General features: G+C 45.9%; 1 protein-coding gene across 1 annotated transcript in view; it reads left to right on the forward strand.

Annotated features, from left to right (window-relative positions):
• Positions 1–4,371: 4,371 nt before the first annotated feature.
• Positions 4,372–26,746, forward strand: part of cops6 (COP9 signalosome subunit 6) — a 30,713-nt gene continuing 8,338 nt past the window's right edge. Inside the window, exons 1-5 of the mRNA XM_078533829.1 lie at positions 4,372–4,499; positions 9,389–9,520; positions 10,684–10,772; positions 17,637–17,699; positions 23,428–23,475. Coding sequence (XP_078389955.1) covers positions 4,388–4,499; positions 9,389–9,520; positions 10,684–10,772; positions 17,637–17,699; positions 23,428–23,475 — 444 coding nt within the window. The 5' untranslated portion in view covers positions 4,372–4,387. The remainder of the gene's footprint in view (positions 4,500–9,388; positions 9,521–10,683; positions 10,773–17,636; positions 17,700–23,427; positions 23,476–26,746) is intronic.

Genomic DNA, 26,746 nt, shown 5'->3' on the forward strand with positions numbered 1-26,746 from the left:
TGCAAGACGAAAAGCTTCGACTTGTCTCTTTTTCAGCAATACTTTGCTGATATTGTGGCTACAATGATTTTAGTTTCTCCTGCTTGGTCATTTTAACATCAACCATCCCTGTTGTTTCGTTGGGAATTTTCTCTTTATCGGTTATGACTTTTTGTAGTCGAGCCACGTTAAGACTCGAAATATACATTTGATAATTTTGTCACTGTTCTAGTTAGCGGGACAGGTCGATGAAGTGGTTAAGAAAGCATAGGCATCCTTCCCTTTATTAGCCAAGATATAGAACATAAGAGCAGGGAGGTTACGCTGGAGCTGTATAGATCATTAGTTAGGCCACAACTTGTACTGTGTGCAGTTCTGGTCACCTCATTACAGAAAGGATGTAATTGTACTAGAGAGGGTACAGAGGAGATTTACCAGGATGTTGCCAGGACTGGAAAGTTGCAGCTATGAGGAAAAATTGGATAGGCTGGGATTGTTCTCCTTAGAACCAAGGAGGCTGAGGGGAGATTTGATTGGCATGTACAAAATTGTGAGGCCGGGGCCTGGATAGAGTGGATGGGATGGGTATATTTACCTTAGCAGAAAGGAAAGTGACCCGGGGTGGGGGGCATAGATTTAAAATGATTGGTGGTAGGATTAGAGGGGAGATGAGGAAACATTTTTTCCCCAGAGGGTGGTGGGGGTCTGGAACTCACTGCCTGAAAGGGTAGTAGAGGCAGAAACCCGCAACTTGTTTAAGAGATGTCTGGATATGCACCTCGAGTGCCGTAACCTGCAGGGCTACGGACCAAGTGCTGGAAAGTGGGATGAGGCTGGGTGGCTCATTTTTCAGCCGACACAGACACAATGGGCCAAGTGGCCTCTTTCTGTGCCGTACACTTCCTCCTTTATGATAAGCGATAATGGCGTGGGAGTGGGAGGAGAAGCCATTGCATGGCTGTGATTAGAAGAGAACCAGGCACTACCCAGCTGGACAACTATGGAGAGGTGTTGGGTGAGGATTGTGTGATCAACAGTCATGTGCTGCAGACAGCTTGGGAAGGAGGAAGTGGGCTAGTTTACCTTTGTCACAGTCACACAGGATGACATTAAAGGTGCTATATAAATGCAAGGAAAGGATTGACAGGCCGGGTCCCCTTTCTCTTTTGGAAAATAAGAAGGCTGAGGGGTGACCTAGTAGAGACCTTTAAAATTCTGAAACGTTTTGATAACAAAGAGAATGTTTCCCCCTTGTGGGGAAGGGTATAACTCGAGGCTGTAAATATAAGATAGTCACCCAGAATCAAATAGGGAATTCAGGACAAACTTCTTCACCCAGAGAGCAGTGAGAATGTGGAACTCACTCCCACAGGGAGTGGCTGAAGGGAATAGTATAGATACGTTTGAGGGGAAGCTGGATAAAGACGAGGGAGAAGGGAATAGAGGGTTACGAAGATAGATTTAGATGAGGAAATATGGATGGAGGCTTGAGTGGAGCAGAAACACCAGCGTGGGCTGGTTGGGCCGAATGGCCGGTTTCTGTGCTGGATATACTATGTAAGTTGTCAGGCACTGCAAATAGTATTTGGGGCTATTGGCAAATGAGCAAAGAAACATGAGGTAGAGTTCTGGAAACCCGCAGTTTGTACCAAATCCTCTGGTTAATTTTACTTTTAAAAATAGATAACAAAGGACAGTTTCGGGCCCTCCTTATCTCTGCAACCTTGTCCAGCCCTATAGCCCTCAGATCTCTGCACTCCTCCGATTGTGGCCTCTCGTGCATCACCAATTTTAGTCACTCTACCATTGCTGGCCCTGCATTCAGCCGCCTAGGCCCTAAGCTTTGGAATTCCCTCACTAAACCTCTTTGCCCTTTACCTTTCCTCCTTTAAGACGCTCCTTAACACCTACCTCTTTGACCAAACGCTTGGTCGCCTGTCCTAATCTCTCCTTATGACAGCATTTCTCACACTATTTTCCAATGTGACCTCATTTTAACACTTGGAAATTAACGTGGCCCCGGACTCCCGCAGAAACAAAACACCAATACAATGCAGCATGGTAACATTCAGTATATATTTATTAAAGTTTTCAAATTATAGATCATCATAGAAATATGAAAATCTGTGTTTTTAAAGTACTTTGTAAAAATGCTGAATTGATGTAGGTTTCAGCCAGGCTCTCCTTACTCACTGGTGACAAGATTCAGTGAAGCCCCCCTCCCCCCCCGCAATCACACACTCATGTCTTCCCATCCCTCCAAAACACCCCAAACACCAGCTGCTCTTCCTAACTGCCCTCCACCCACCCATCCATCCATCCATTCAGCAACCTTTTCCCAACCCCTCTCCCCCACTCACTCAGCAGCCCCTCTTCCCAACTCCCACTTTCCACTCACTCATTCACAGCCTCCCCACTCACTCAGCAGCCCCTCTTCCCAACCCCTGCCCCCACCTCAATCAGCAGCCCATCTTTCCAACCCCCCTCCCCCACTCAGCAGCCGCTCTTCCCAACTCCCACTTTCCACTCATTCACTCACAGCCTCCCCACTCACTCAGCAGCCCCTCTTCCCAACCCCTGCCCCCACCTCAATCAGCAGCCCATCTTTCCAACCCCCCTCCCCCACTCAGCAGCCGCTCTTCCCAACTCCCACTTTCCACTCATTCACTCACAGCCTCCCCACTCACTCAGCAGCCCCTCTTCCCAACCCCTGCCCCCACCTCACTCAGCAGCCCATCTTTTCAACCCCCCTCTTCCCAATCCCCGTCCCCCACTCATTTAGCAACCCGTCTTCCCAAACCCCCTCCACTCAGCAGCCCCTCTTCCCAACTTCCCCCTTTTGCATTCACTCACTCAGCAGCCCCTCTTCCCAATACCCCCCTTCCCACTCACTCACCCACAGCAGCCCCTCTTCCCAATGCCCCCCTTCCCACTCATTCACAGCAGCCCCCCTTCCCAATCCCCTCACACTTTCCACTCACTCAGTGGCCCCTTTTCCCACCCCCTTTTCACAATGCTCCCCTCAATGCCCTCCTCTTCCCTCCCACTCACTCACTTGCCCCTCTTCACAATGCCCCCCTTCCCTCCCACTCACTCAGGAGCCCCTCTTCCCCATCCCCCATTTTCACTCACTCACCCAGCAGCCCATCTTCCCAACCCCCCCTTCCAATTACTCACTCAACAGCCTTTCCTCCCACCCTCCTCCTCCACTCACTCAGCAGCCCTTCTTCCCAACCCACTCCCCTTCCACTCTCTCACTCAGGAAACCCTCTTCCAACCTCCCCGCTTTGCATTCACTCACTCACAGCAGCCCCTCTTCCCAATCCGCCCCCTTTCCACTTGCTCACACACAGCATCCCCTCTTCCCAATCCCCCCCCCCCATCCTTCCCACTCACTCGTCCGCCTTCACAATGCCCCCCTTCCCTCCCAACCACCCAGCAGCCCCTCTTCCCAACCCACTCCCCTTCCCCACACACACTCAGGAACCCCTCTTCCCAAAACACACACCCCCCCCTTTACCACTCACTCAGCCTCCTTCCTCACTCAGCAGCCCTTGTTCCCAACCTCCCCCTCCCCGACTCACTCAGCAGGCCCTCTTCCCAACCCCCCCCCCCGACTTTCCCCTCACAGCAGCCCCTCTTTCCAATGCACTCCCTTCCCACTCAGTCAGCAGCCCCACTTCCCAATTCCCCCCCCCTTCCATTCCCTCACTCAGCAACCCCTCTTCCCAAAACACCCACCCCCCCCTTTCCACTCACCCACTCAACAGCCCCTCTCTCCACCCCCTTTCCAACCAACCCACTCACTCACTTAGCTCCCTCTACCTGCCCACTCACTTGGTCTAGTTGCTGGTGTCTGTGAAACAGGGTTGCTAGCCTAGGGTAAGGAGACCGTACAACAGGCAGACAGGAGCACAAATGTAGAAAAGTTTGAAGATGCCATTCGCCTTCCCCATGACCACCGGTTTTCCCCACTTCAGATACAGTCAGGCTCCACCAGCCTCTTCCTGTGCCAAATGGATGCACAAAGATTCCGGGGGCAGTCGTGTCAGTGCCCCCAGACTGGGTAGTCTTCTCTCCACAGCCACCATTGGTGCTTAGCGGAAGGGGAGCTTTGTAACTACAAACCTGACTCCTGAGACCCCATCGGGGGTTGTGACTCACGATTTGGGAACTGCTGCATGACGTGGCTCGGTGTCAGGTTTGATCAGGCTCCTGTGAAGCACCTTGAATTGGTTTAAATGAAATCGCTGTATAAATGTAATCTATTGTTGTTGGGCAATCTCTGCTCCTTGGCGAAATAATATCACTGTTTGTGGAGAAGGCTGTGTCCTAATGGATGACTGCAAGTTCTGAACTCTGCTGTGTTTTGCTCTCTCTCTCTCTCCCTGCAGCAACACCGAGCGTGATGGCTTCTGGAGTGACGGGGAGTGTCTCAGTGGCATTGCACCCGCTGGTTATTCTCAACATCTCTGACCACTGGATCCGGATGCGCTCTCAGGAGGGGAGACCTGTGCAGGGTACGTGAGGTCTACAGGAATTGACAGGGTCTGTGCAGGGTAGGTGGGGCATACAGGAACGGGTAACGGTACAGAGAGTTCAAGCCAGTTGGTGAAATCAAAACTAAGACGCAGAGCTTTTCTTTACTGAGAGAATGTGTTGACTTTGTTCAGTCTCATAGTCCTCCTCACAGCTCCAGTGACCCAGTGGCCCCTTATTTATATTTCAGAATATCATTACTATAACTAGGTACAAAAAAAAATCACAACTTAATATATTTACTAACAACCAGTATCCGAAATGCTTATCAAAACAACAGTTAGCAATTTGCTATAGTGCATAGACAATGAAGTTCCAGTGAGCCGATTCTTAACTGTGGGCACTCTGTAGTAAGATGATGTTGCCCCCCTTTCAGATGGTTTTCTCGATTTTGATTTCATGTGAATTTCCTCTGCATCATCCAAAATAAGGTTCATGTATTCATCAAACCCAATTATACAGCCTCCTCTCCTCACGTTGACTTGTTGATATAACCACACTTGGATCCTGGATCGATTTTGAAGGTATCTGAAAATAAGACTGATGGGCTGCACCATCACTTTCTGAGCCTGTCCGCGGTACACCATATTGCCGGCTCCGTGCTCATAGTACGTAATTAAACAATGCCCTTCATCTGCGTATCCTAACAGTATAATTAACAAACCATTAATGTGCATAGGCTCCATGGGATATACAGAAATGGTTAAAGGGACAGACAGTGTCTTTGCAGGGTAACTGCGATATGCAGCATTACACACTAAGTGCAGAATTATGCCATTCAGCCCAAAATCACAGTATCTTTACAGTGCAGAAGGAGGCCATTCAGCCCATCGAGCCTGCACTGGCTCTCTGAAAGAGCATTCCATCCAGTCCCACTCCCCTGCTTTATCCCCGTAACCTTGCACATTATTTCTTTGCAGCTAGCAATCCAATTGCCTTTTGAATACCTCGATTGAACCTGCCTCCACCATCCTCTCAGGAAGTTTGTTCCAGACTCCAACCGCCCTCTGGGTGAAAAAATATTTCCTCACATCACATTTACTCCTTTTGCCAATTATTTTGAATCTGCGCCCTCTAGCTCTTGAAGTTCTTTTGAGTGGGAATAGTTTCTCACAGTTTACCCAGGATCTTGAATACCTCTATCAAGTCTCCTCTCAGCCTTCTTTTCTCCAAGAAAAAATCTCTCCAATATATCCTCATAGCTACAGTTCTTTATCCCCGGAATCATTCTTGTGAATCTGCCTTCCTCACATCCTTCCTCAAGTATGGCACCCAGAACTGGACACAGTCCTCCAGATGAGGCCTAACCAGCGTCTTATAGAAGTTCAACATGACCTCCTTACTCTTGTACTCAGTGCTCCTATTAATAAAGCCTAAGAAACCACATGCTTTATTAACTGCTCTCTCAACGTGCTCTGCCATCTTCAATGACCTCTGTATGTATACACCGAGGTTCCTCTGTTCCTGCACCTCCTTTAGAGGCTGCCCCTTTATTTTATACTGTCTCACCATATTTTTCCTGCCAAATGAATCACCTCACACTTCTCTGCATTGAACTTCATCTGCCACTTGTCTGCCCAATTCACTAACATGTCTATGTCCTTTTGAAGTTCAAAACTATCCCCATCACGGTTGACAACATTTCCAATCTTCGTATCATCTGCAGATTTTGAAATCATGCCCTGTACACCACAGCCTAGGTCATTAATATATATCAGGAAGAGCAAGGGTCCCAACACTTACCCCTGGGGAACTCCACTTTAAATCTTTCTCCAACCTGAAAAACAACCATTTATCACTACTCTGTTTCCTGACACTCAGCAAATTTCTTATCCAAGTGCCTACTTCCTTTATTTCATGACCTAGAATTTTACTCTCAAGTCTGTTGTGTGGCACTGTATCAAATGCCTTTTGAAAATCCATATACACCACATCAACAGTGTTTCCCTTATCAACCTTCTCTGTTACCTCCTCAAAAAAACTCTGGCAAGTTAGTCAAACATGATTTTCCCTTAATGAATGTGTGCTGGCTTTCCTTAATTACCCTGCACTTGTCTAACTGAGATTGATTTTATCCCGTACTATAGTTTTCAGAAGTTTCACTACCACTGAGTTCAGACTGACTGGCCTGTAGTTGCCAGCTTTATCCTTGCACCCCTTTTTGAACAAGGGTGTAACATTCACAGTTCTCCAGTCCTCTGGCACCTCCCCTGTGTCTAAAGAAGACTGAAAGATTATCACTAGTGTCTCCGCAATTTCCACTTTCACTTCCCTCAGTACCTCGAGCAAAGATCCATGCTGGTGTTTATATTCCACACACAGCTCCACCAACCCCTCTTCATCTAACCCTATCAAATCTTTCTGTTTCTTCCCCCTTGTGCTTATCCAGCTTCCCCTTCAATGCATCTCTGTTGCCTACCTGGACCACTGTATGATAGTGAGTTCCATATTCGAATCACTCTGAGTAAATAAGTTTCTTCTGAATTCCCTGTTGGATTTCTCAGTGACTATCATATATTTGTGGTTTATGTGGTTTTCTCTGCATGTGGAAATATCTTGTCTTCATCTCCCCTTTCAAGCCCTTTCATAACCTTGAAGACCTCTATCGTGGAATCATAGAATAGTTACAGCACAGGAGGACGCCATTTGGTCCGTTGTGACCATGCCAGCTGCCTGCTAGAGCAAACCAGCTAGTTTGATTCCCCCGTCTTTCTCCTGTAGCCCTGCAAATTCTTCCCCTTTAGATAACCCTCTAATTTGCTTTTGAAATCCATGTTTGAATCTGCTTCCACTACACTCTCAGGCAATGCATTCCAGATCCTAACCACTCATTGCAACCATCCTGATTTTTCTAGAGAAAAGAGCCCATCCTATCTAATTTTTCCTGATGGCTATGATAGTTAACAGTTCTAGTATCAGTCTGGTAAATGTATTTTACATCACCTCCATATTCTTTTAATAATGTGGAGACCAGAACTGTTTATCATAATCCAAGTGTGGTTTAACCAAAATTCTCTGAACATTAACGTAACTTCTGCTTTTCAATTCTTTCGTTCTAGAAATGAGTCCAGTGCTTTCTTTGTATTTTTTTATGAGCTTATGTTTCGAACCTGTGATGCTGCCTCACCTCTTTTACCCAAATTAGACATTTTCCACACAATATGTGGCTTCCTTACCCTTCCGAGCAAAATGGAACACACCTATATTGAAGTTCATTTGTTATTCGCGCACATATTCTGTAACTTTCTTAATCTTTCCCTGTGTTTTGGCATCATCAACCTCTGCTTTAGCTCTCTTTCCACCCCACCCCTTAAATTTGGTGTCATCCAAATTTCCAAAGTTGTAGTTCTGATTCCGGATTACAAATTGTTTCCATAAATGGTGAACAACAGCGGTACAACAGGAAAATACTGTGGACGCTGGGAATCTGAAATAAGAACAAAAATTGCTGGAAATACTCAGCAAATCAGGTGAGAAATTCAGCAATAGTAGCACCATTGCATGTTAAGGGGAGGTGGTTGGACTCTCTCTTGTTGGAGGTGGTCTTTGCCTGACACTCGGGTGGCACGAGTGTTATTTGCCACTCATCAGCCCAAGCCTGGATGTTGTCCGGGTCTAGTTGTGTGCACTTACAGACTGCCTCATTAACTGAGGAATTGCAAATGGTATGACCTTGTGATAGAGGGAACGTCATTGATAAAGCAGCTGAAGATGGTTGGGCCTAGGACACTACCCTGAGGAACACCTGTCGCGATGCCTTGAGGCTGAGATGATTGGCCCCCGGCAACCAGAACCACTTTCCTTTGTGCTAGCTATGACTCCAACCAGTGGAGACTTCCCGCCCCCCGCCAATTCCCATTGACTTCAATTTGACTCTTGCTCCTTGATGCCAAAGACAGTCACTTGCTCCTCACTTCTGGAATTCGGCTCTTTCCACCGTGTTTGGACCAAGATTGTATTGATGTCTGGATCATGATCCTGACAGAAACTACACTGATCATCAGAGAGCAGATTATTGGGGCATAAATGCTGCTTGATAGTGATGTCAGCAACTCCTTCCGTGCTCTGCTATGCTCTTCATTGAACCAGGATCAGCCCCTGTTTTGATGATAATAAGAGTGAGGGAAGTGCCAAGCCTACAGCTACTGATTGTTATGGAAGGCAATTCTGCTGCCGCTCGTGGCTCTGTACTCCTCCATAACGTCTACCTTCGAGCGGCTGGATCGGTTCTCTTAGCACGGTGTTAGTGCCACACCACAGAATGGAGAATGGCCTCCGTGTGAAGGTGAGAAAAAGGAAAGTCTTGCATTTGTATAGCACTTTCCATGACCTCAGCAAGTCCAAAGGTTCTTTACAGCGAATTAAGTACTTTTGAATTACAGTTGTAATGTAGAAAACACAGCAGTCAATTTGCACATAACGAGCTCCCACAAACAATGATGATCTGTCTTAGTGATGTTGATTGAGGGATAAATAATGACCCAGGACACCAGGGATAACTCCCCTGCTCCTATTCAAAATAGGGCCATTGGATCTACCTTCAAGGGCAGACGAGGATAAGGTTTGATGTCTCATCTGAAAGATGGCACCTCCAACAATGCAGCACTCTCTCTCTACTGCACTGGAGTGTTAGCCTAGATTTTTGTGCTCAAGTCCCTGGAGTGGAACTTGAACTGGCAACCCTGTGACTCGGAGAGGAGAGTGCTGACATAAGGACTTTGTGATGGTCCCTCCTACTAATACTGTCATGTAGTCTTCTCCTCTTGTCACCCTCCTTCCCTTCTATTCCCTTCACCTCCACCCCCATATTACTGTGTTACTGTGACACTTGCTGTAACTTTTTTCTGTTAAATCTGGTTTGTGTTTTCAGTGATTGGTGCCTTGATTGGAAAGCAGGAGGGCAGAAACATTGAGGTGATGAATTCTTTTGAGCTTCTCTCTCACACAGTGGAAGAAAAGATCGTTATTGATAAAGAGTATTACTACACCAAAGAGGAGCAATGTGAGTAATCATCGCACCTCCAGGCATCATACAATCCTCACATCCCACACAATAGCGTTGGTGTTGCATCAGGCCTCCACACTGGTGCTGTGCCACTAGAGCTATGTTGAGTTTTTGCTCTACTCGCTAGGGGCATGTACACTGGGGTTGCTTACTGGTGGACTAAATGGCTAGTCCCACACTATTTGTAACTGACACCACCGTCATCATCTCCATTCCACAGTCAGGAGTGTGATGGAATGCTCTCCACTTGCCTGGATGAGTGCAGCTCCCTCAACACTCAAGAAGCTCAACACCATCCAGGACAAAGCAGCCCGTTTGATCAGCACTCCATTCCCCACCTTCAACAGATACTACCTCCACTATCAACGCACAGTGACAGCGGTGTCTGCCATCTACAAGATGCACTGCAGCAACTCATCAAAACTCTTTCAACAGCACCTTCCAAACCTGCAACCTCTACCACCTCGAAGGACAAGGGAAGCAGGTACATGGGAACACAACCACCTGCAAGTTCCCCTCCAAGCCACACACCACCCTGACTTGGAAATATATCATCGTTTTGTCACTATCGCTGGGAATAAAATCCTGGAACTTCCTTCCTGACAGCACTGTGGGCGTTGCTACACCACGTGGACTGCAGCGGTTCAAGAAGGCAACTCGCCACCACCTTCTCAAGGGCAATTGGGGATCAGCAATAAATTTTGGCCTGGCCAGTGATACCCACATCCCGTGAAAGAATTTTAAAAAACAGCCCCCCTCACCCGCCCCCAACCCCCCCCCCCCCGTACCACTCCACTATGCTACTTGTGTCATCAAGACAGCAATTTGCTAAGAACCCAAGCTCGAATGGGCCATACTTTCCCTCGACCCACAATTACTCCCCTCTGTGCCATGGCTCCCTGCCTTTGTGCTGTGGCCCCCTCGCGCTTCCTGCCACCATGTCCTTTCCAGAAGCACATCAGATTGTCTATTCAATAACTTTTATTATCCCCTGACGATTTACTCGCCTGGTGAAAAATTCCCCTCATTTTGCTCCTTGCATCCCACCCCCCGTGGATTGGAGGCCCATGCTGAAGGGAGCCATTTGCCCAAGATGTGCTTTGTCACATGGAACCTGTGGCCTTTCCATGTCTGAATTCTTTTTTTTTCTCTCACTCTAGTTAAGCAGGTCTTTAAAGACATGGAGTTCCTGGGCTGGTACACCACTGGGGGCCCTCCAGACGAGTCTGATATCCACGTTCACAAGCAGGTCAGTATACAGCGTGTGCCATTGGATAGAGCAGAGCTGCACCTCGTACCAACCAACTCATGTACAGCATGGGAGCTGACTTCAATCCAATCCATTCAGAGATGTGTCGATGTATTCTGCGTGTCTGGGGAGGTGACAGGAACATAGAATTCATTCTCAAATGTAAAATTTACCATTGATAAGCAGCAATTGCCTTTTATGGAAGAAAGTTCCAAATTTCGATCACCCTTTTCATCTAGAAGTATTTCCTAACTTCACTGCCAAAAGGTCTAATTTTTAGACAATGCCTATTGGTGCTAGACTCCCCAACCAGTGAAAATAGTTTATCTCTGTCTCTCCCTCTTAATAATTTGAAAACTTCAATCAAGCCACCCCTTAACCTAAATTCCAGGGAATACAACCCTAGTTTATGAAATCTCTCCTCAATTTTTTAATCACTCATGAGATGTGGCCATCTCTGGCAAGGCCAGCATTTATTGCCCATCCCTAATTGCCTTTGAGAAGGTGGCCAAGGGTTGCTTTACCCCTTGAAGCCCAGGTATCATTCTCATAGGCTTAGGTTGCACTCCGTCACCATCAGTATATCTTTCCTGAAGTGTCGTACTCAGAACTAGATACACTACTCCAGATGTGGTCTAAGCATGGCTTTATATAGCTGAAGCACGACTTCTGCCCCCTTGAATTCTCATCCTCTGGACATAATGGCCAGCATTTTATTAACCTTTCTGATTATCTTATGTACCTGTTAATGAAATATTAATTATCGATGTCCATGGAGCCCAAGTCTCTCTTGGCCTCCCATGTTTCTAGGTTTTCACTGTATTTTAGGAAAGATATGAAGACATTGGAGGGAGTGCAGCAAAGATTCACAAGAATCCTTCCAGGGATGAGGAACTTCAGTTATGAAAATAGATTGGAGAAGTTGGGACTGTTTTCCTTAGAGAAGCCTGAGAGGAGATTTGTTGGAGGTATGCAAAATCACGAGGGGTCTGGATAGATGGAGAAGCTGTTTCCCCCTCGTGAAAGGATCGAGAACAAGAGGGCACAGATTTAAGGTAGCTGGCAAAAGAAGCAAAAGTGACATGAGGGAAAGCTTTTTCACGCAGCGAGTGGTTAGGATCTGGAATACACAGCCTGAGTGTGGTGGAGGCAGGTTCAATTGAAGCATTCAAAAGGGAATTGGATTATTATCTGTAAAGGAAATATGTGCAGGGTTATGGGGAGAAGGAGGGGGAATGGTACTAGGTGAGTTGCTCATTTGGAGAGCCGGTGCAGACACAATGGGCTGAATGGCCTCCTGTGCTGTAACAATTCTGTGATATTTAGATAGAACCCTAATCTATCCTTTTTAGGTCCAAAGTGAATTTCCACACATTTGCCTAAATTTGAAATCCTTTTGCCACGGTTTTGCCCATTCATTTAGTCTAATGCTAGGCCTTTGTAATTTTATGTTTCCATCTACACTGCTTACAATGCTGCCTCACTTTGTGTCATCAGCAAAATTGAAATTGTGGCTTCCTATACCATCATCTAAGTTGTTAATGAATAATGTGAATATTTGAGATCCAAACACAGATACTTGCGGGACACCACTAGTCACATTCTGCTAATCAGAGTCCCTGCCTTATTTTCTCTCTCTCCCCTGCTGCTTGGACAGTAATTTACCTGCAATGTCATGAATTTCAAAATTAGCTGCAATCTCTTATGAGGAACTTTATCAAATGCCTTCTGGAAGTTCATAACATCCAGAGACATTCCCCTGCCCGCTACTTTAGTCACCTCGCCTCTAAAAGGATTAATTAGATTAGTCAGGCATGACCTACCCTTTACAAATCCATGCTGACTCTCTCTGATGAGCTGAAAATTTTCGAGGCATTCAGTCACCCTGTCTTTAATTATAGACTGTAGTAATTTCCTGACAACAGATGTTAGACCACTTGGCCTATAATTCTGTTTTCCCTCCGTCACCTTTCCTGAATAGCGGAGTGACATGCTCAATTTTTCAATCTAAATGAACGGTCCCTGAATCAAGAGAACTTTGGAAGATTATACTTAAGGGCATCTGCAATGTTCTCACTTCCTTTAAATCCTAAGATGGAAACCATCTGGACCTGGGGTTTTGTCGTTTTTCAGTGTAATTAATTTCTCCATTACGTTATCCTGCTTAACGTTCGTTTTGGTGAGTCCTTGATTCAATATTAATTTCTTTGGGATGTCTGGTATATTTACCTCTTCCACTACTGTAAACACTGATGCAAAATAATTGTTCAGTGTCTGTTATTTCCTTATTTTCACAATCAGTTTTCAAGGAGCTTACATTTCTGCAGACTGTCCTCTTTTTTTTCCTAATCAAATTATAATAGTTCTTTTGTATTGATATTGATATCCCTTGCTAGCATCTTTTCTTACTTGCTTTTTGAAACTCATACAATTATGACTGGTATTAGATAGATGTTCACTTATGTGTCGATGTATTTGGTGTCTCTGTGGGGGGTGCTGAAGTGTCAGTTTATTCTATACAGAGGTAATACAAAGTATTATTAAATGTTTACAGCCTTGAAACAGGCCATTCAACTCAACAGGTCCATGTCATTCTTTATGGACCAGAAGGGCACCCTCCCCCCATGAATTATTGTTTCTTGAAGCTCCCCCACTGAAGTTTAAAAAAAGCGCCCTGTTTTTGCTGGGCTTATCTTTACACCCTTTATGAATGTGGATTTTTAAAATTCATTCCTGCATTGTAGGTGTTGCTGGCTAGGCCAGCATTTATTGCCCATGCCTAATTGCCCCTTGAGAAGGTGGTGATGAGCTGCCTTCTTGAACCGCTGCAGTCCATATGGTGTAGGTACACCCACAGTGCTGACAGGGAGGGAGTTCCAGGGTTTTGACCCAGCGACAGTGAAGGAACGACGATATATTTCCCAAGTCAGGATGGTGTGTGGCTTGGAGGGGAACTTCCAGGTGGTGGTGTTTCCATCTATCTGCTGCCCTTGTCCTTCTAGATGGTAGAGGTTGTGGGTTTGGAAGGTGCTGTCTAAGGCGCCTTGGTGAATTCCTGTAACATTTGCGATTCTCCAGTTCTCTGGCAGCACTGCGAGTCTAAGGAAGATGGAAAATTATGACTAGTGCCGTCGCAATTTCCACTGTCACTTCCCTCTATCCCTGGATGCTTCTTATCTGGTCCTGGTGCATTATCAACTTTTAAGTACAAACAGCCTTTCACATACCACCACCTTATTAATTTTAAACCCTTCAAGTGTCTAAATGATCACTTTCAGCCTTTGTCTCAACTACTTCCATGATAGTAAGTTCCAAATTTCAACCACTCTCTTCATGGTTTCTTCTGAATTTCCCATTGAATTTATTAATGATTGCCTTATATTTGTGACCCCGAGTTCTTGTCTTGCCATTGGAAACATATCATTTATCTCTACCCTATCATCAACAACCAGCAACAACAAATTATATTTATGTAGTGCCTTTAACATAATAAAATGTGCCAAGGTGCTTCACAGGAACATTTTAAATTTGACACTAGGCCACATAGGACGTTAGGAGGATAGATGGGCAAAAGCTTGACGGGGTAGTTTTTAAGGAGTTTTATAACCTGTCTGGCCCTTTCTCCTCCTTTTGCAGAAGGAATTCCAGCACGCAACCCAGGCAGCTGAGGAGATGGCTGCCGATGATGGAGCAATTCAGGGATGCTCAAGAGGGCAGAGTTAGAGGAACGCAGAGATTCGGAGTGTTGTGGGACTGGGGGAAGAATACAGAGATAGCGAGAAGGGAGAGGCCATGGAGGGATTTGATTTGCTGTAACCTGCAAGGCTACGGACCAGGCGCTGGAAGGTGGGATTAAAATGGGCAGCTAGTTTTTTTTTTTGGCTGGCGCAGACACGATGGGCTGACTGGCCTCTTTGTGTGCTGTAACTTTTCTATGGAAAACCCCCAAGATGAGAAATTTAAAATCAAGGTGTTGCTGACTGGTAAACCACCAGCGATCACGGGGTTGGTGGGTTAACTGGACTTGGTGTGAGTAAGGACACAGGTGGCAGAGTTTTGGTTGACCTTAATAGCTTTTAAAGTATAAATGGGTCATTTTCGGGTTGGCAAGATGTAACAAGTGGCATGCCACCATGATCATTGCTGGGGCTTCAACTATTTGCAATCTGTATCAATAACTTGGATGATGGGACCGGATGCATGGTTGCTAAATTTGTTGATGACACAAAGGTAGGGGGGAAAGTAAATTGTAAGGAATTGTAATTGCAAAGGAACCTAGATAGGTTAAGTGAGTGGGCCAAAATTTGGCAGATGGAGTGTAATGTGGGAACATGTGAACTTGTCCACTTTGGCGGAAAGAATACAGAAGCCGCATATTATTTAAATAGAGAGAGATTGCAGAGCTCTGAGGTACAGAGAGATCTGGATGTCCTGGTACATGAATCACTAAAAAAAGGTAGTATGCAGGTACAGCAAATAATCAGGAAGGCAAATGGAATGTTGTTTATTGGAAGGGGAATGAAAGGTACAAGTAAAGTTTTGCTACAGTTGTACAGGACACTAGTAAGACCGCATCTGGAGTACTGTGTACAGTTTTGGTCTCCTTATTTAACAAAGGGCATAATTGCACTAGAGGCAGTTCAGGGAAGGTACACTTGACTGATACCTGGGATGGGATGGGTTATCCTATAAAGAAAAGCTGGACAGGTTGGACCTGTACCCATTGGCGTTCAGAAGAATTAGAGGCAATCTTATTGAAAAATGTAAGATCCGGAGGAGAGTTGATATGATGGATGCTGAAAGGATGTTTTCCTTTGTAGGAGAGACTAGAACTAGGGGACACAGTTTAAGAAGTCTCCCATTAAAATGGAGGTGAAGAGAAATTTTTCTCTGAGGGTCATGAATCTGTGGAGCTCTTCTGCAGACAGCGGTGGAGGCAGGGTCATTGAATACTTTTAAGGCTGACGTAGATTGACTCCCTTGTTAGTCAAGAATCTAAGGCTATCGGGGAATAGACAGGAAGTGGAATTGAGGCCACAAGGGCCTCCATCAGATCAGCCATGATCTCATTGACTGGCGGAGCAGGCTTGAGGGGCCGAATGGCTCACTCCTGCTCCTAATTTGTACGATTGGATGTAATTCTCTCGGTTAGCTCCTCAAAAAATTCTAAAAGTTTGGTCAAGCAAGGTTTTCCCTTTGGAAATCAATGCTGACTATTATTATGTTTCACATTTCTAGATGTCCTTCTATTCTCTCCTTTAGTTGGAATTCTATTATTTTTCCGACAACCCATGTTAAGCTGACTGGTTTATAATTCTCTGGGCATCGTCTATACCCCTTCTGAGATTTAGGAATCACATTATCCATGTGCCAGTCCTCTGGCATTACACCTTTTTCAAACAAATTATTACATAACAAGCAGTAATGCCTCTGCTATCTTTTCCCTCAATTCTTTAAATATACGTGGATCCAATCCATCCGGACCAGGGGTGTTACCCTTTTTGAAAGTTGTTTAGTTTATTCAATACATCCACTTTTTCAATTCTAAATGCACTTACCTCATTACTCTTCTCATCATTCAATGTCATATCTACCTATTCTATCTCCCTGATAAATGCCAGAGTGTAATATTGATTTAATACTTCTGCCATCTCTCTATTGTTACCTGTGGTCTTGTCCTGTCTATCCCCTAATGGCCCAATTCCCTTTACAGCCTCCTTTTTTATTATTTGCCTATTTTACTATTTTGTTTTATGTGTCATGATGATTTAATGTAATAGTTCCTGTTTGCCCTCCTAATTTTTTTTAACTTTCTCTCCTAATCCCTTTGTATTCTCTCTTATCATGCCCTCCTCTGCTATCTGTTTGTACTTAATGTTTGCCTCTTTCCTAATCCTCCATTGTTCCTTTATCCCTTGACCATAAGGCATAGGAGCAGAAATTTGGCCATTCGGCCCATCGAGTCTGCTCCGCCGTTCAATCATGGCTGATAAGTTTCTCAACCTTATTCATTATTCTTATTCTTTATTCATCAATGGAGTTCCCACTCGTGTTTTGTTTGCTTTTCCTTTTAGCGGAATATATTTTTCTTGCATTCTTTTGAACAGCTTTTTAAATGTTTCCTATTGTTGTTCCATATAGATGTTTGCCCATATAGTTTCCCATTTTATTTGACCAAGTTCTATTCTTAGTATCTCAGAATCAGTTTTTTATAATCTATTAACTTGATTTTCATCATACTTATGTCCTTCTCTATCAGCGCCTTAAAGTGTATTATGTTATGGTCGCTATTGCCTAAAAGTTCCCCTACTTTTACTTCTGTAAGTATTTTGCAGCCAATGAAGTATTTTTGAAATGCAGTCACTTTTGTAATGTGTGGACAATGTGGCAGATAAATATTGGTCAGGATACCAGGGAGAACTGCATTTCTCTTCATTGAGTTGTGCCATGGGATCTTTCCTGCCCTCCTGAGAAGGCAGATAGGTCCCCTGTTTAATGTCCCATCCAAAGGCACCACAGCACTCCCTCGACCTTGCATTGTGTCAGCCTTGATTATGGATTCAGCTCTGATTGGATTTACACGCAGGATACGGAAACGAAAAGCCCGTGCCTGATGCACCAGGGACTGGAGCCTGGTTTTTGGGTGAGATAGTCCAGCAGGCGCTCTATCTGTATGCTGCACTGTTGGTTTTCTGATCTCCTGTAAGATCTCTTGGGCCAGCAGTGCTTTTCCTATACAGCCACTGGCTCTCTTGCCGCTGCGTGCCACAAATGTGCTGGGTAGCCGCTACCTCTGTTAAAGAATTTCCTGTGCAGATTGAAAGAATTTTCCACTAACCCCGACCTTTCCTCTGCCATTTGCAGGTGTGCGAGATTATTGAAAGCCCACTCTTCCTCAAGTTGAACCCCATGACGAAGCACACAGATGTAAGTAATGTGTGTTAACTTAAAGGTGGACTGTGTTCAAAGAAAAGTATTCATGTTAAATCCTGCTGTGCTGTTGCGCTACCCATCATTAAATCCCGCTGTAATATTCCCACTGCTTCTTGTTAAATCCTGCTGTTCGATGACACTGCCCCTCGTTAGATCTGGATCCCACTGTTCCATGGCACTGCCACCTTTACATCCTGATCCCACTGCTCGATGACACTGCCCTCGTTAGATCCCGACCTCACTGTTCTGTAACACTGCCCCTCGTTAGATCCCGATCCGCTGTTCCATGATACTGCCCTTCATTAGACCCGGATCCTGCTGTTCCATGGCATTGCCCCTTGTTAGATCCTGATCCCACTGCTCGATCACACTGACCCTCGTTAGATCTTGATCCCACTGCTCGATGACGCTGCCCCTCATTAGATCCCGATCCTGCTGTTCCAAGGCACTGCCCCTCGTTAGATCCCAACCGCGCTGTTCACTGACACTGCTCCTCATTAGATCCTGATCCCGCTGTTCCATGACACTGCCCCTCGTTAGATCCCGATCCCGCTGTTCCGTGACACTGCCCTCGTTGGATCCCAAACCCGCTTTCCATGGCACTGCCCCTCGTTGGATCCCGATCCAGCTGTTCGATGACAATGCCTCTTGTTAGACCCTGCTAGCATTGCATCCGTCCTTGTTAAAATTACACTGCCCCTCATTAGATCCCAATCCCGCCACCCTCTTGCACTGCACCTCATCAAATCCCGCTGTCCTGTTGCGCTGTCCCTGGTTGAACCCACTGAACTTGTTAAATCCCACCGTTGCACTGGCCCTCATTAAACCCCGGTACCATTAAGCTGGCCCTCGTTATGTCTCACTGTTGCTACTCATTTTCCTCCACCTATGTGTTCAACTCGTTTCTGTTCACCTTTCCTGCTGTTGCCCTTCTCTCTGTTTGCTACATCTGCCGCTCTTCACATTGCCCCTCTACTGCAAACTATCTCCCCAGTCATCACTTGTCCTTTGCCCTTCTCTTTCCCCCTTAGTGGCACACATTGTATCTGTGTCATGCGTTTTTTTATTCTCTTGTTCTGACATAGTGACTGCACCGTTTAAATCCAGTCGCGATGCACAGTATAGTTGAAAAACTAACGGCTGCCAAAATGTTGCACTAATTTAGCCTCTGTACAAATGTTTAATTGTCTGCAAAGATTGAAGTTTTAGCCAAACTGCTTTCAAAGAAAACCATAATCTGTGTGTTTGACAAGAGTTTATGTTAAATCTTGCCGTTAGGGGGCTCCAGTACCTGTCTTTGTCGATACTTAAGTAACTGCAGTTGTTTCATGTGAAAAGCTCCTCCAGTGACTAAAGAAGAAGAGGAGGAGGAAGAAACTCTGTGTAAATGGATTGGACAGAAACACCAGCTCACTATTAGTCTGTTCTGCTTTTCCCTTTCAGGAGATTTATTGGCTTCAGTGTCATCAAGTATTGTCTTTGAACCCCTTTCTCCTGCCTCTGGCAACTAATGAGACGTTCTTTCCCTCCCTAGTTATCAAAATTCAGACTATTCATTCAGTAACCTCTTTGACCTAATACTTCCCAACTACTCAAATATCCCTTCCCTCCCCTTGTACCCTAGCCATGATTTTACATCCTGCTCTCTGCTTTCTCTCCTATATCTCCTATCTCATCTTATCCATGGGAATTACCTGCTGCTCTCTCGATCTCACTCCTGCTAAACTTTTTAAAAATTAATTTATGGGATGTGGGCTTCACTGGCTGGGCCAGTGTTTATTGCCCATCCCTAGATGATCTTGAGAAGGTGGTGGTGACTTGCTTTCTTGAACTACTGCAGCTCCTGTGGTGTAGGTACACCCACAATGCTGTTAGGAAGGGAGTTCCAGGATTTTGGCCCAACGACAGTGGAGGAGTGGGGATATATTTCCAAGTCAGGATGGTGAGTGACTTAGAGCGGAACTTCTAGGAGATGGTGTTCCCATGCGCCTGCTGCCCTTGTCCTAGATGGTAGTGGTCGTGGGTTTCGAAGGTGCTGTTGAAGGAGCCTTGGTGAATTCCTGCAGTGCATCTTGGTACCCACTACTACTGTGTGTTGGTGGTGGAGGGAGTGAATGTTTGTGGATGTGGTGCCAATCAAACTGTTGACCACTCGACAATTCTTCCTAGCTCCCATGTTGCTGACATTACAGTCACCTCTCTTCAGAAACTGTCCCCCTCCTTTACATACCTACTGTCACACGCTCTCCTGAAAAAAAAAACGCCCTCTACCCTTAAATCTTTTGCTGCCACCTCTAACCTCTTTCCTCTCAAGTTTTGGCACCTCCCCAGTTTCATATTCACCTGACCTCCAACTCTGTTTTAAATCTCCCCAGTTGGGTTTCTGCCCTTCTAATGGCTTTGAAACTGCAAGAACCTGCATCACAAATGACATCCTCTGTGACCGTGACCACAGTAAGCTACCCCTCCTCCTCCTTCTCAATTGGCCTGCAGCCTTTGGCACTGTTGCCCACATCATCCTTGTCCATCACTTCTCCTTCCTGACCAACTGTGTGGCACTGCCCTTGCCTGCTCTGCTACTATCTCCCCAATATAGTCAGAGAGTCTCCTGAAATGGCTTCTCTTCCAGCTCTATTAGCTCTGGAGTTTCCCCAAAGATCCGTCCTGGACCCCCCTTCCCATTTCTCCCCTACTCCTCGATAGAATCATCCCTTTGGGATCAAATTCCATACATTTACTAATGACGCCCAGCTCTACCCCACCACCACCGCACTCAAGCCCTCCACTCTTCCCGTGATGTCAGATACATGTTCCTGCAGGAACCATGGCTTCCTTCAACTGAGCACCGGGAAGAGCAAAGGCATTGTCTTCCATAGCTAGTTCCAAACTTTTACCCTCACCACCAGTTTCTTGCCCACCCACTGTTTGAGTGAAACAGAATGTTCACCAGCTCTTTGACCCCAAGCTGAAATTCCGACCCCATATTTTCTCCATCACGAAGGCTGCCCACTTGCACCTTTGTACTATTTATTCCCTTCCTTCGCCTCTGCCTTGGCCCATTTTTCTCTGAAGCCCTCATCAATGCTTTTGCCATCTCCAGACTGAATTATTCAAATGCTCTGAAGAAGGGTCATACAGATGTGAATTGTTAACTCTGATGCTCTCTCCACAGGTGCTGTCAGACCTCCTGAGTTTTTCCAGCATTTTCTGTTTTTATTCAAATGCTGTCCTGGCTGGGCCTCCCTCTCCCACCTTACTTCTGCTTTTTAAAAAAATTCTTTCATGGGATGTGGACCTTGCTGGCTAGGCCAGCATTTATTGCCCATCCCTAATTGCCCTCGAGTAGGTGCTAGTGAGCCGCTGCCATGAATCGCTGTGGTCCATCTGGTGTTCCCATGTATCTGCTGCCCTTGCCCTTCTAGGTGATGGGGGGGTCATAGGTTTGGAAGGTGCCGTCAAAGGAGCCTTAGTGACTGTGCACCTTGTAGTTGGTACACGCTGCTGCGTCAGTGAGTGGGGTGAATGGATGTTTAAGATGGTGGATGTGGTGCCAGTCAAGCGGGCTGCTTTGTCCTGTATGGCGTCGAGCTTCTTGAGTATTGTGGGAGCTGCACTCATCCAGGAAAGTAGAGGGCATTCCATCACTCCTGACTTGTGCCTTGTAGATGGTGGAGAGGCTTTGGGGAGTCTAGAAATGAGTTACTTACCTAAAAATTCCTAGTCTCTAACCTGTTCTTGTAGCCACAGTATTTATATGGCTGCTGTAGTTCAGGTTCTGGTCAATAGTAACCCCCAAGATGTTGATATGCGTTGGTTCTGATTTGTATCAAAGTAAAAGCTGCAGAAAGTGAGCTCTTGTTGGTGATTTCTTCATTTGGGGCTCATTCAGTAAGTTTGATTATTTTGGTTTGTTGTTTTCCCCCATGGAGATCATAAGCTGTACTGGGACAGCTTGGCTAGGGCACAGCTAGTTCTGGGGATAAGTGTTCAGTACTACAGCGGGAAGTAGTTGGGGCCTTTGCTGTATCCAGTGCCTTCAGCTGTTTCTCGATATCACGTGGGTTGAATCGAATTGGCTGATGACTGGCATCAGTGATGCTGGAGACCTCAGGAAGAGGCCGAGATGGATCATCCACTTGACACTTCTGGCTGAAGATTGTTACACCTGTTACAGTCTTGTCTTTTACATTGGTGTGCTGGGCTCCTCCATCATTGAGGAGAGGGGATGTTGGAGCCTCCTCCACCTGGTTATTTGTTTAATTTTCCACCACCTTTGCCAGTGGATGTAGCAGGACTGCAGAGCTTTAATCTGACTTCTTAGACATGGCATCACTTTGCTCTGTTTACCGCATGGCGCTTCCGGTGTTTAGCATGCATGTAGTCTTGTATTATAGCTTCACCGGGTTGGCACCTCACTTTTAGGTATGCCTGGTGCTGCTCCTGGCATGCTCTCCTGCACTCCTCACTGAACCAGAGTTGATGGTCAGGGTCAGGGTGAGGGATATGCCAGGCCATGAGGTTACAGATTGTGGTTGAGTACAATTCTGCTGCTGCTGACGGCCCACAGCACCTCACGGATGCCAGTTTGAGCTGCTAGATCTGTTCTGAATCTGTTCCATTTGGCACAGTGGTAGTTCCAGACAGAAACAGAGTCAGCAGAATAGAGGACATTCTCAGTGTGAAAGCGAGACTTTGGCTCCACGAAGACTGTGCAGTGGTCACTCCTACCAATGCTGTTTTGGCCAGACATTGGTGAGGACCAGGTCGAGTAGGTTTTTCCCTCTTTATTTACCCCTGCAATCACCTAACCCACACCAAGCCCCATTCACCCGTCAACCCTGTGCTCGCTGATTTGCGTTGGCTCCCGGTATTCAACTCTTCAAAATTAAACAGTTTTTAATTCCTCCATGCCTTCACACCCACGTATCTCTGTAAACCCCTCCAGCCCCAGAACCCTTTGAGATTTTTGACGAGGGGTCAGAAGTGAAGGCAAGCAATCTCCCAACCACGATGTTAAAAAGGGCCCAAAAATTCACCTTCGTTTTCCAGCCCTCTTTAAATACTGAAAAGCTGTTTGTCATCACAGCTGAGAAAAGCAAACTCACTCTTAATGAATCCTCCTTGTTCGGCTTTCTCAATGTAAATGGAAGCTCCCACAGATGCTGCTAATTACAGCTGTTGACTGAGCCTGTTTGTAATAGAAAAAAGAGCCCTTGTTAATATTTTAAATGTGAAATTTGCCTGAAGTAAAACTATGGGGGTTTCATCTTCAATTTGTTGAGTGCTGCCCAGAACCTACTATCATGGAGGGAGGAACAAGGCAGTTAGTGTAGGGCCCCAGCAAGGAGCGAGGGAGGAGGAGGTTCAGTAGAAGGCACTGGTTAGATGGGGCCAAGCTTGAGTTTCTAAAGCCATTGACCTGTAGGAGGATTGGAAACTGAAGGAGGCGAGGGGACCCTGGAAAAAGGTGTCCGAGTAGGAAACATTTGACTCCAGTGGGATAGGTTTTGAACACAGGAGGATGCTGCCTTTGAAAATACAGCAGGTAATTACAGGAAAACATAAAAGCTACCACATTGGAAAATTGAAAGCACGTTTCTGTTCTAAAGGGTCCACAGCTTGATCCCGCCATGTAACACTTAATTGGGAAAGACTTGGCTTCAGAAAAAAGACTAAATGTAATAAATGTTTGCCGCCTGACTCTGTGTGTCTTATCTTACAGCTTCCAGTTAGTGTTTATGAGTCAGTCATCGATATCATCGCTGGAGAGGTATGGAATTAATTGGCTTCAGTTCTGTCCTGTTTCAGTGTGTGTGTGTGTGTGTGTGTGTGTGTGTGTGTGTGTGTGTGTATCATGCATGATGTTGTAGTACCTCTCTATAACAGTCAGCCTGTGTTTGTATTCTGATCTATGTACAGTTCCTCTCTGTTCCTGTCAATCTGTGTATATATTCTGCATCATACACAGCCCCTCTCCATTCCCTGCTCTCTGTATGTATATCCTGCACAATGTACGGCCCTACTCTGTTCATGTCAATCTGTGTATATATCCTGTACTGTGTACAGTCCCAGCCTGTTCCTTGTCAGTCTGTGTATATCCTGCACTATGTAAGGTCTCTGTCCCTGTCAGTCTGTGTTTGTACCCTGCACACTATATACAGTCTGTCTGTTCCTGTCAGTCTGTGTGTATGTCCTGCACTATATACAGTCTGTCTGTTCCTGTCAGTCTGTGTATACCCTGCACTGTGTACAGTATTGTGTCCGTTCCGGTCAGTCTGTGTGTATATCATGCATGATGTACAGCCTGTCTGTTCCTGTCAGTCAGTGCAGGATATATACATAGACTGACAGGAACAGGCAAGAGACTGTACATAGTGCAGGGTATACACACAGAGACTGTACATTGCGTATATATCCTGTGCTATGTACAGCCTGTGTGTATACCCTGCACAATTACAGCCTCTTGTCTGTTCCTGTCAGTCTGTGTGTATATCCTGCACTATGTACAGTCTGTCTATTACTGTCAGTCAGTGCAGGATATACACACAGACTGACAGGAACAGACAAGAGACTGTACATAGCGCAGGATATATACACAATGTACAGCTTCTGTTGCTGTCAGTCTGTGTGTATACCCTGCACTATATACAGTCCTGCTCTGTTCTTTCAGTCTGTGTGTATGTTGCATTCAGGTTGGCCTTTTCCTCTGGAAAGCCTTATAATGTTATGCATCTCTTTAATGTTTCCCATGTATGCATTTACTTAGATTAGCCGTACCTCAGCCAGTCTCCACAATTACCTCCAATTTCTCTCTAGGTTTCTTTTCTATTCTTCTTTCCCAGTTACCTGCCAGAAAAACTTTCTCAAACCAAAAAATATCGAACTAACTATAGCAAACCTGGTCCATACCACTCGCATAATGTAAGAGCAGAGCTACATCACTTTCTGATGTACAGGGCTCTCTATTTATCACCACCTCCTCAGTTAGCCAACTCTCAATCCAGCTGCATAATATTTCAGCTGTTCGTTGAAGCAGAGGCATTGTACCGAGGGGGTGGGGGAGGTGCCATCTGACAGTGTCTGTACTGGCTCATTGCTAGAGAAAACAACCAACTAATCCCACTGCGTGCGCTCTTCAAGTAGTGCTATATTACTCCCAAACTAATCCCACTGCCCAACTCTCTCCCCATAGCCCTCTATCAATCCCAAACTGATCCCATTGCCCCACTCTCCCTATAGCTCTATATAAATCCCAAACTAATCCCACTGCCCACTCTCTCCTCATAGCCCTTTTTCAATCCCAAACTAATCCCACTGTCCCGCTCTCTCCCCATAGCCCTGTATCAATCCCAAACTAATCCCACTGCCCAACTCTCTCCCCATAGTCCTGTATCAATCCCAAACTAATCCCACTGCCCAACTCTCTCCCCATTGTCATATATCAATCCAAAATTAATTCCACTGCCCCACTCTCCCCAAAGCCCTACGTCAATCCCAAACTAATCCCGCTCTCCCCATAGCCCTCTATCAATCCCAAACTGATCCCATTGCCCCACTCTCCCCATAGCCCTATATCAATCCCAAACTAATCCCATGCCCACTCTCTCCTCATAGCCCTTTTTCAATCCCAAACTAATCCCACTGTCCCGCTCTCTTCCCATTGCCATGTATCAATCCCAAACTAATCCCACTGCCCCATTCTCTCCTCATAACCCTGTACCAATCCCAAACTAATCCCACTGCCCCATTCTCTCCTCATAACCCTGTCCCAATCCCAAACTAATCCCACTGCCCCATTCTCTCCTCATAACCCTGTACCAATCCCATTGGCAGCATTGTCCACAATTCTGTAGCTTCCTCCGCTTGCCTTCACTATTCCCTGTGGTAAAGCATTCCAGCTCCAGCCATCCTCCCTGTAAAGGCAATTTTTAACCAATAACCCCTAACTATTGACCCCCCATCAAGAGGAAATATTCTTGCTCACTTCACTCTATGAATACCCCTATTAAATCTCCCTCAGTATCACAAATCTCTCCTCATAACTATCGTTTCTTATTTTTGTCATCACCCTGGTGAATCAGCGCTTTCTGCTCTCCCTATGGCTTTAATGTCCTTTCTCTAGTGGCGTGTACAAAATTGGATATACTGCTCCAACTGGGAACTGATCAATGTTGTGTGCAAATTTGTCATTATTTATTTTCTCTTGCACACTATGTCCCTACTTTCAAAAACGCCTATTCCTATTGACCTTTCTCCCCTGCTCTCTCACTTTAAGAAGAGTCTATCTGTACCTCGGGACCTTTCTCTCTCTCTTCATTCACACCCTCCAGTATCTGTCCTTTCAATGTAATATGAATGCTTATTTTTCCTCCAAAAATGTATCACCTCAGACCCTTTCACATTAAACAGTATCTGCCCCCATTTTGCCTGTTCTCTGTTGACCTGTTGGTCTTTTGCAGGCCTCTTCACTGTTTACCAATTCCTTTTGTTAGAAAATGCAGAGACTGTGGTAGTTGTTCTCAGCCTAAATTGCCAAATATGCCAAGAATTAAAGTGTTGACTCCTGGGAATCTCCTAGCACCTGCCCCCACCTTTCCCAGGCTGCACCACCTTTGGGCCCCTTCCCCAGGTTAGACCACTTTCTGCTCCCCACCCTCCCCTTCAGTCCCCATCGCCAATTCCCCAGAGAGCCTGAATGCTCGAGGAGTGATGTCTTGGAAGTCCAGTCTCCCCGTCTATGACTTTCCAGGTTTGGGATCAGCCCCAGCCAACTGCTGTGTTCAAATGCCAACACTGACTACACGCAGGAGCTACAGTAAACCCTAGCTGACGGGGGTCAGCCAGCCTCTTCTGCCCCAGGGAAGGGACTCGGAGCCTGGTGTGGGACACAGCTTTTCCATTCTGCACCGCAACTGAGGTGGTGCATTCACACAACAGCAAACTCTTAATTCGCTCCTACCCCCGCCAGGCAGGCAGGCACTGACCACTACCCATCGCCCCTGCCCCAAGGTCGGCAGGCGCTGATCAAGCCCCCACAAAAG

The sequence above is a fragment of the Cetorhinus maximus genome, chromosome 34 (assembly GCF_964194155.1).
Source record: "Cetorhinus maximus chromosome 34, sCetMax3.hap1.1, whole genome shotgun sequence".
In the NCBI taxonomy this organism is placed as follows: Eukaryota; Metazoa; Chordata; class Chondrichthyes; order Lamniformes; family Cetorhinidae; genus Cetorhinus; species Cetorhinus maximus.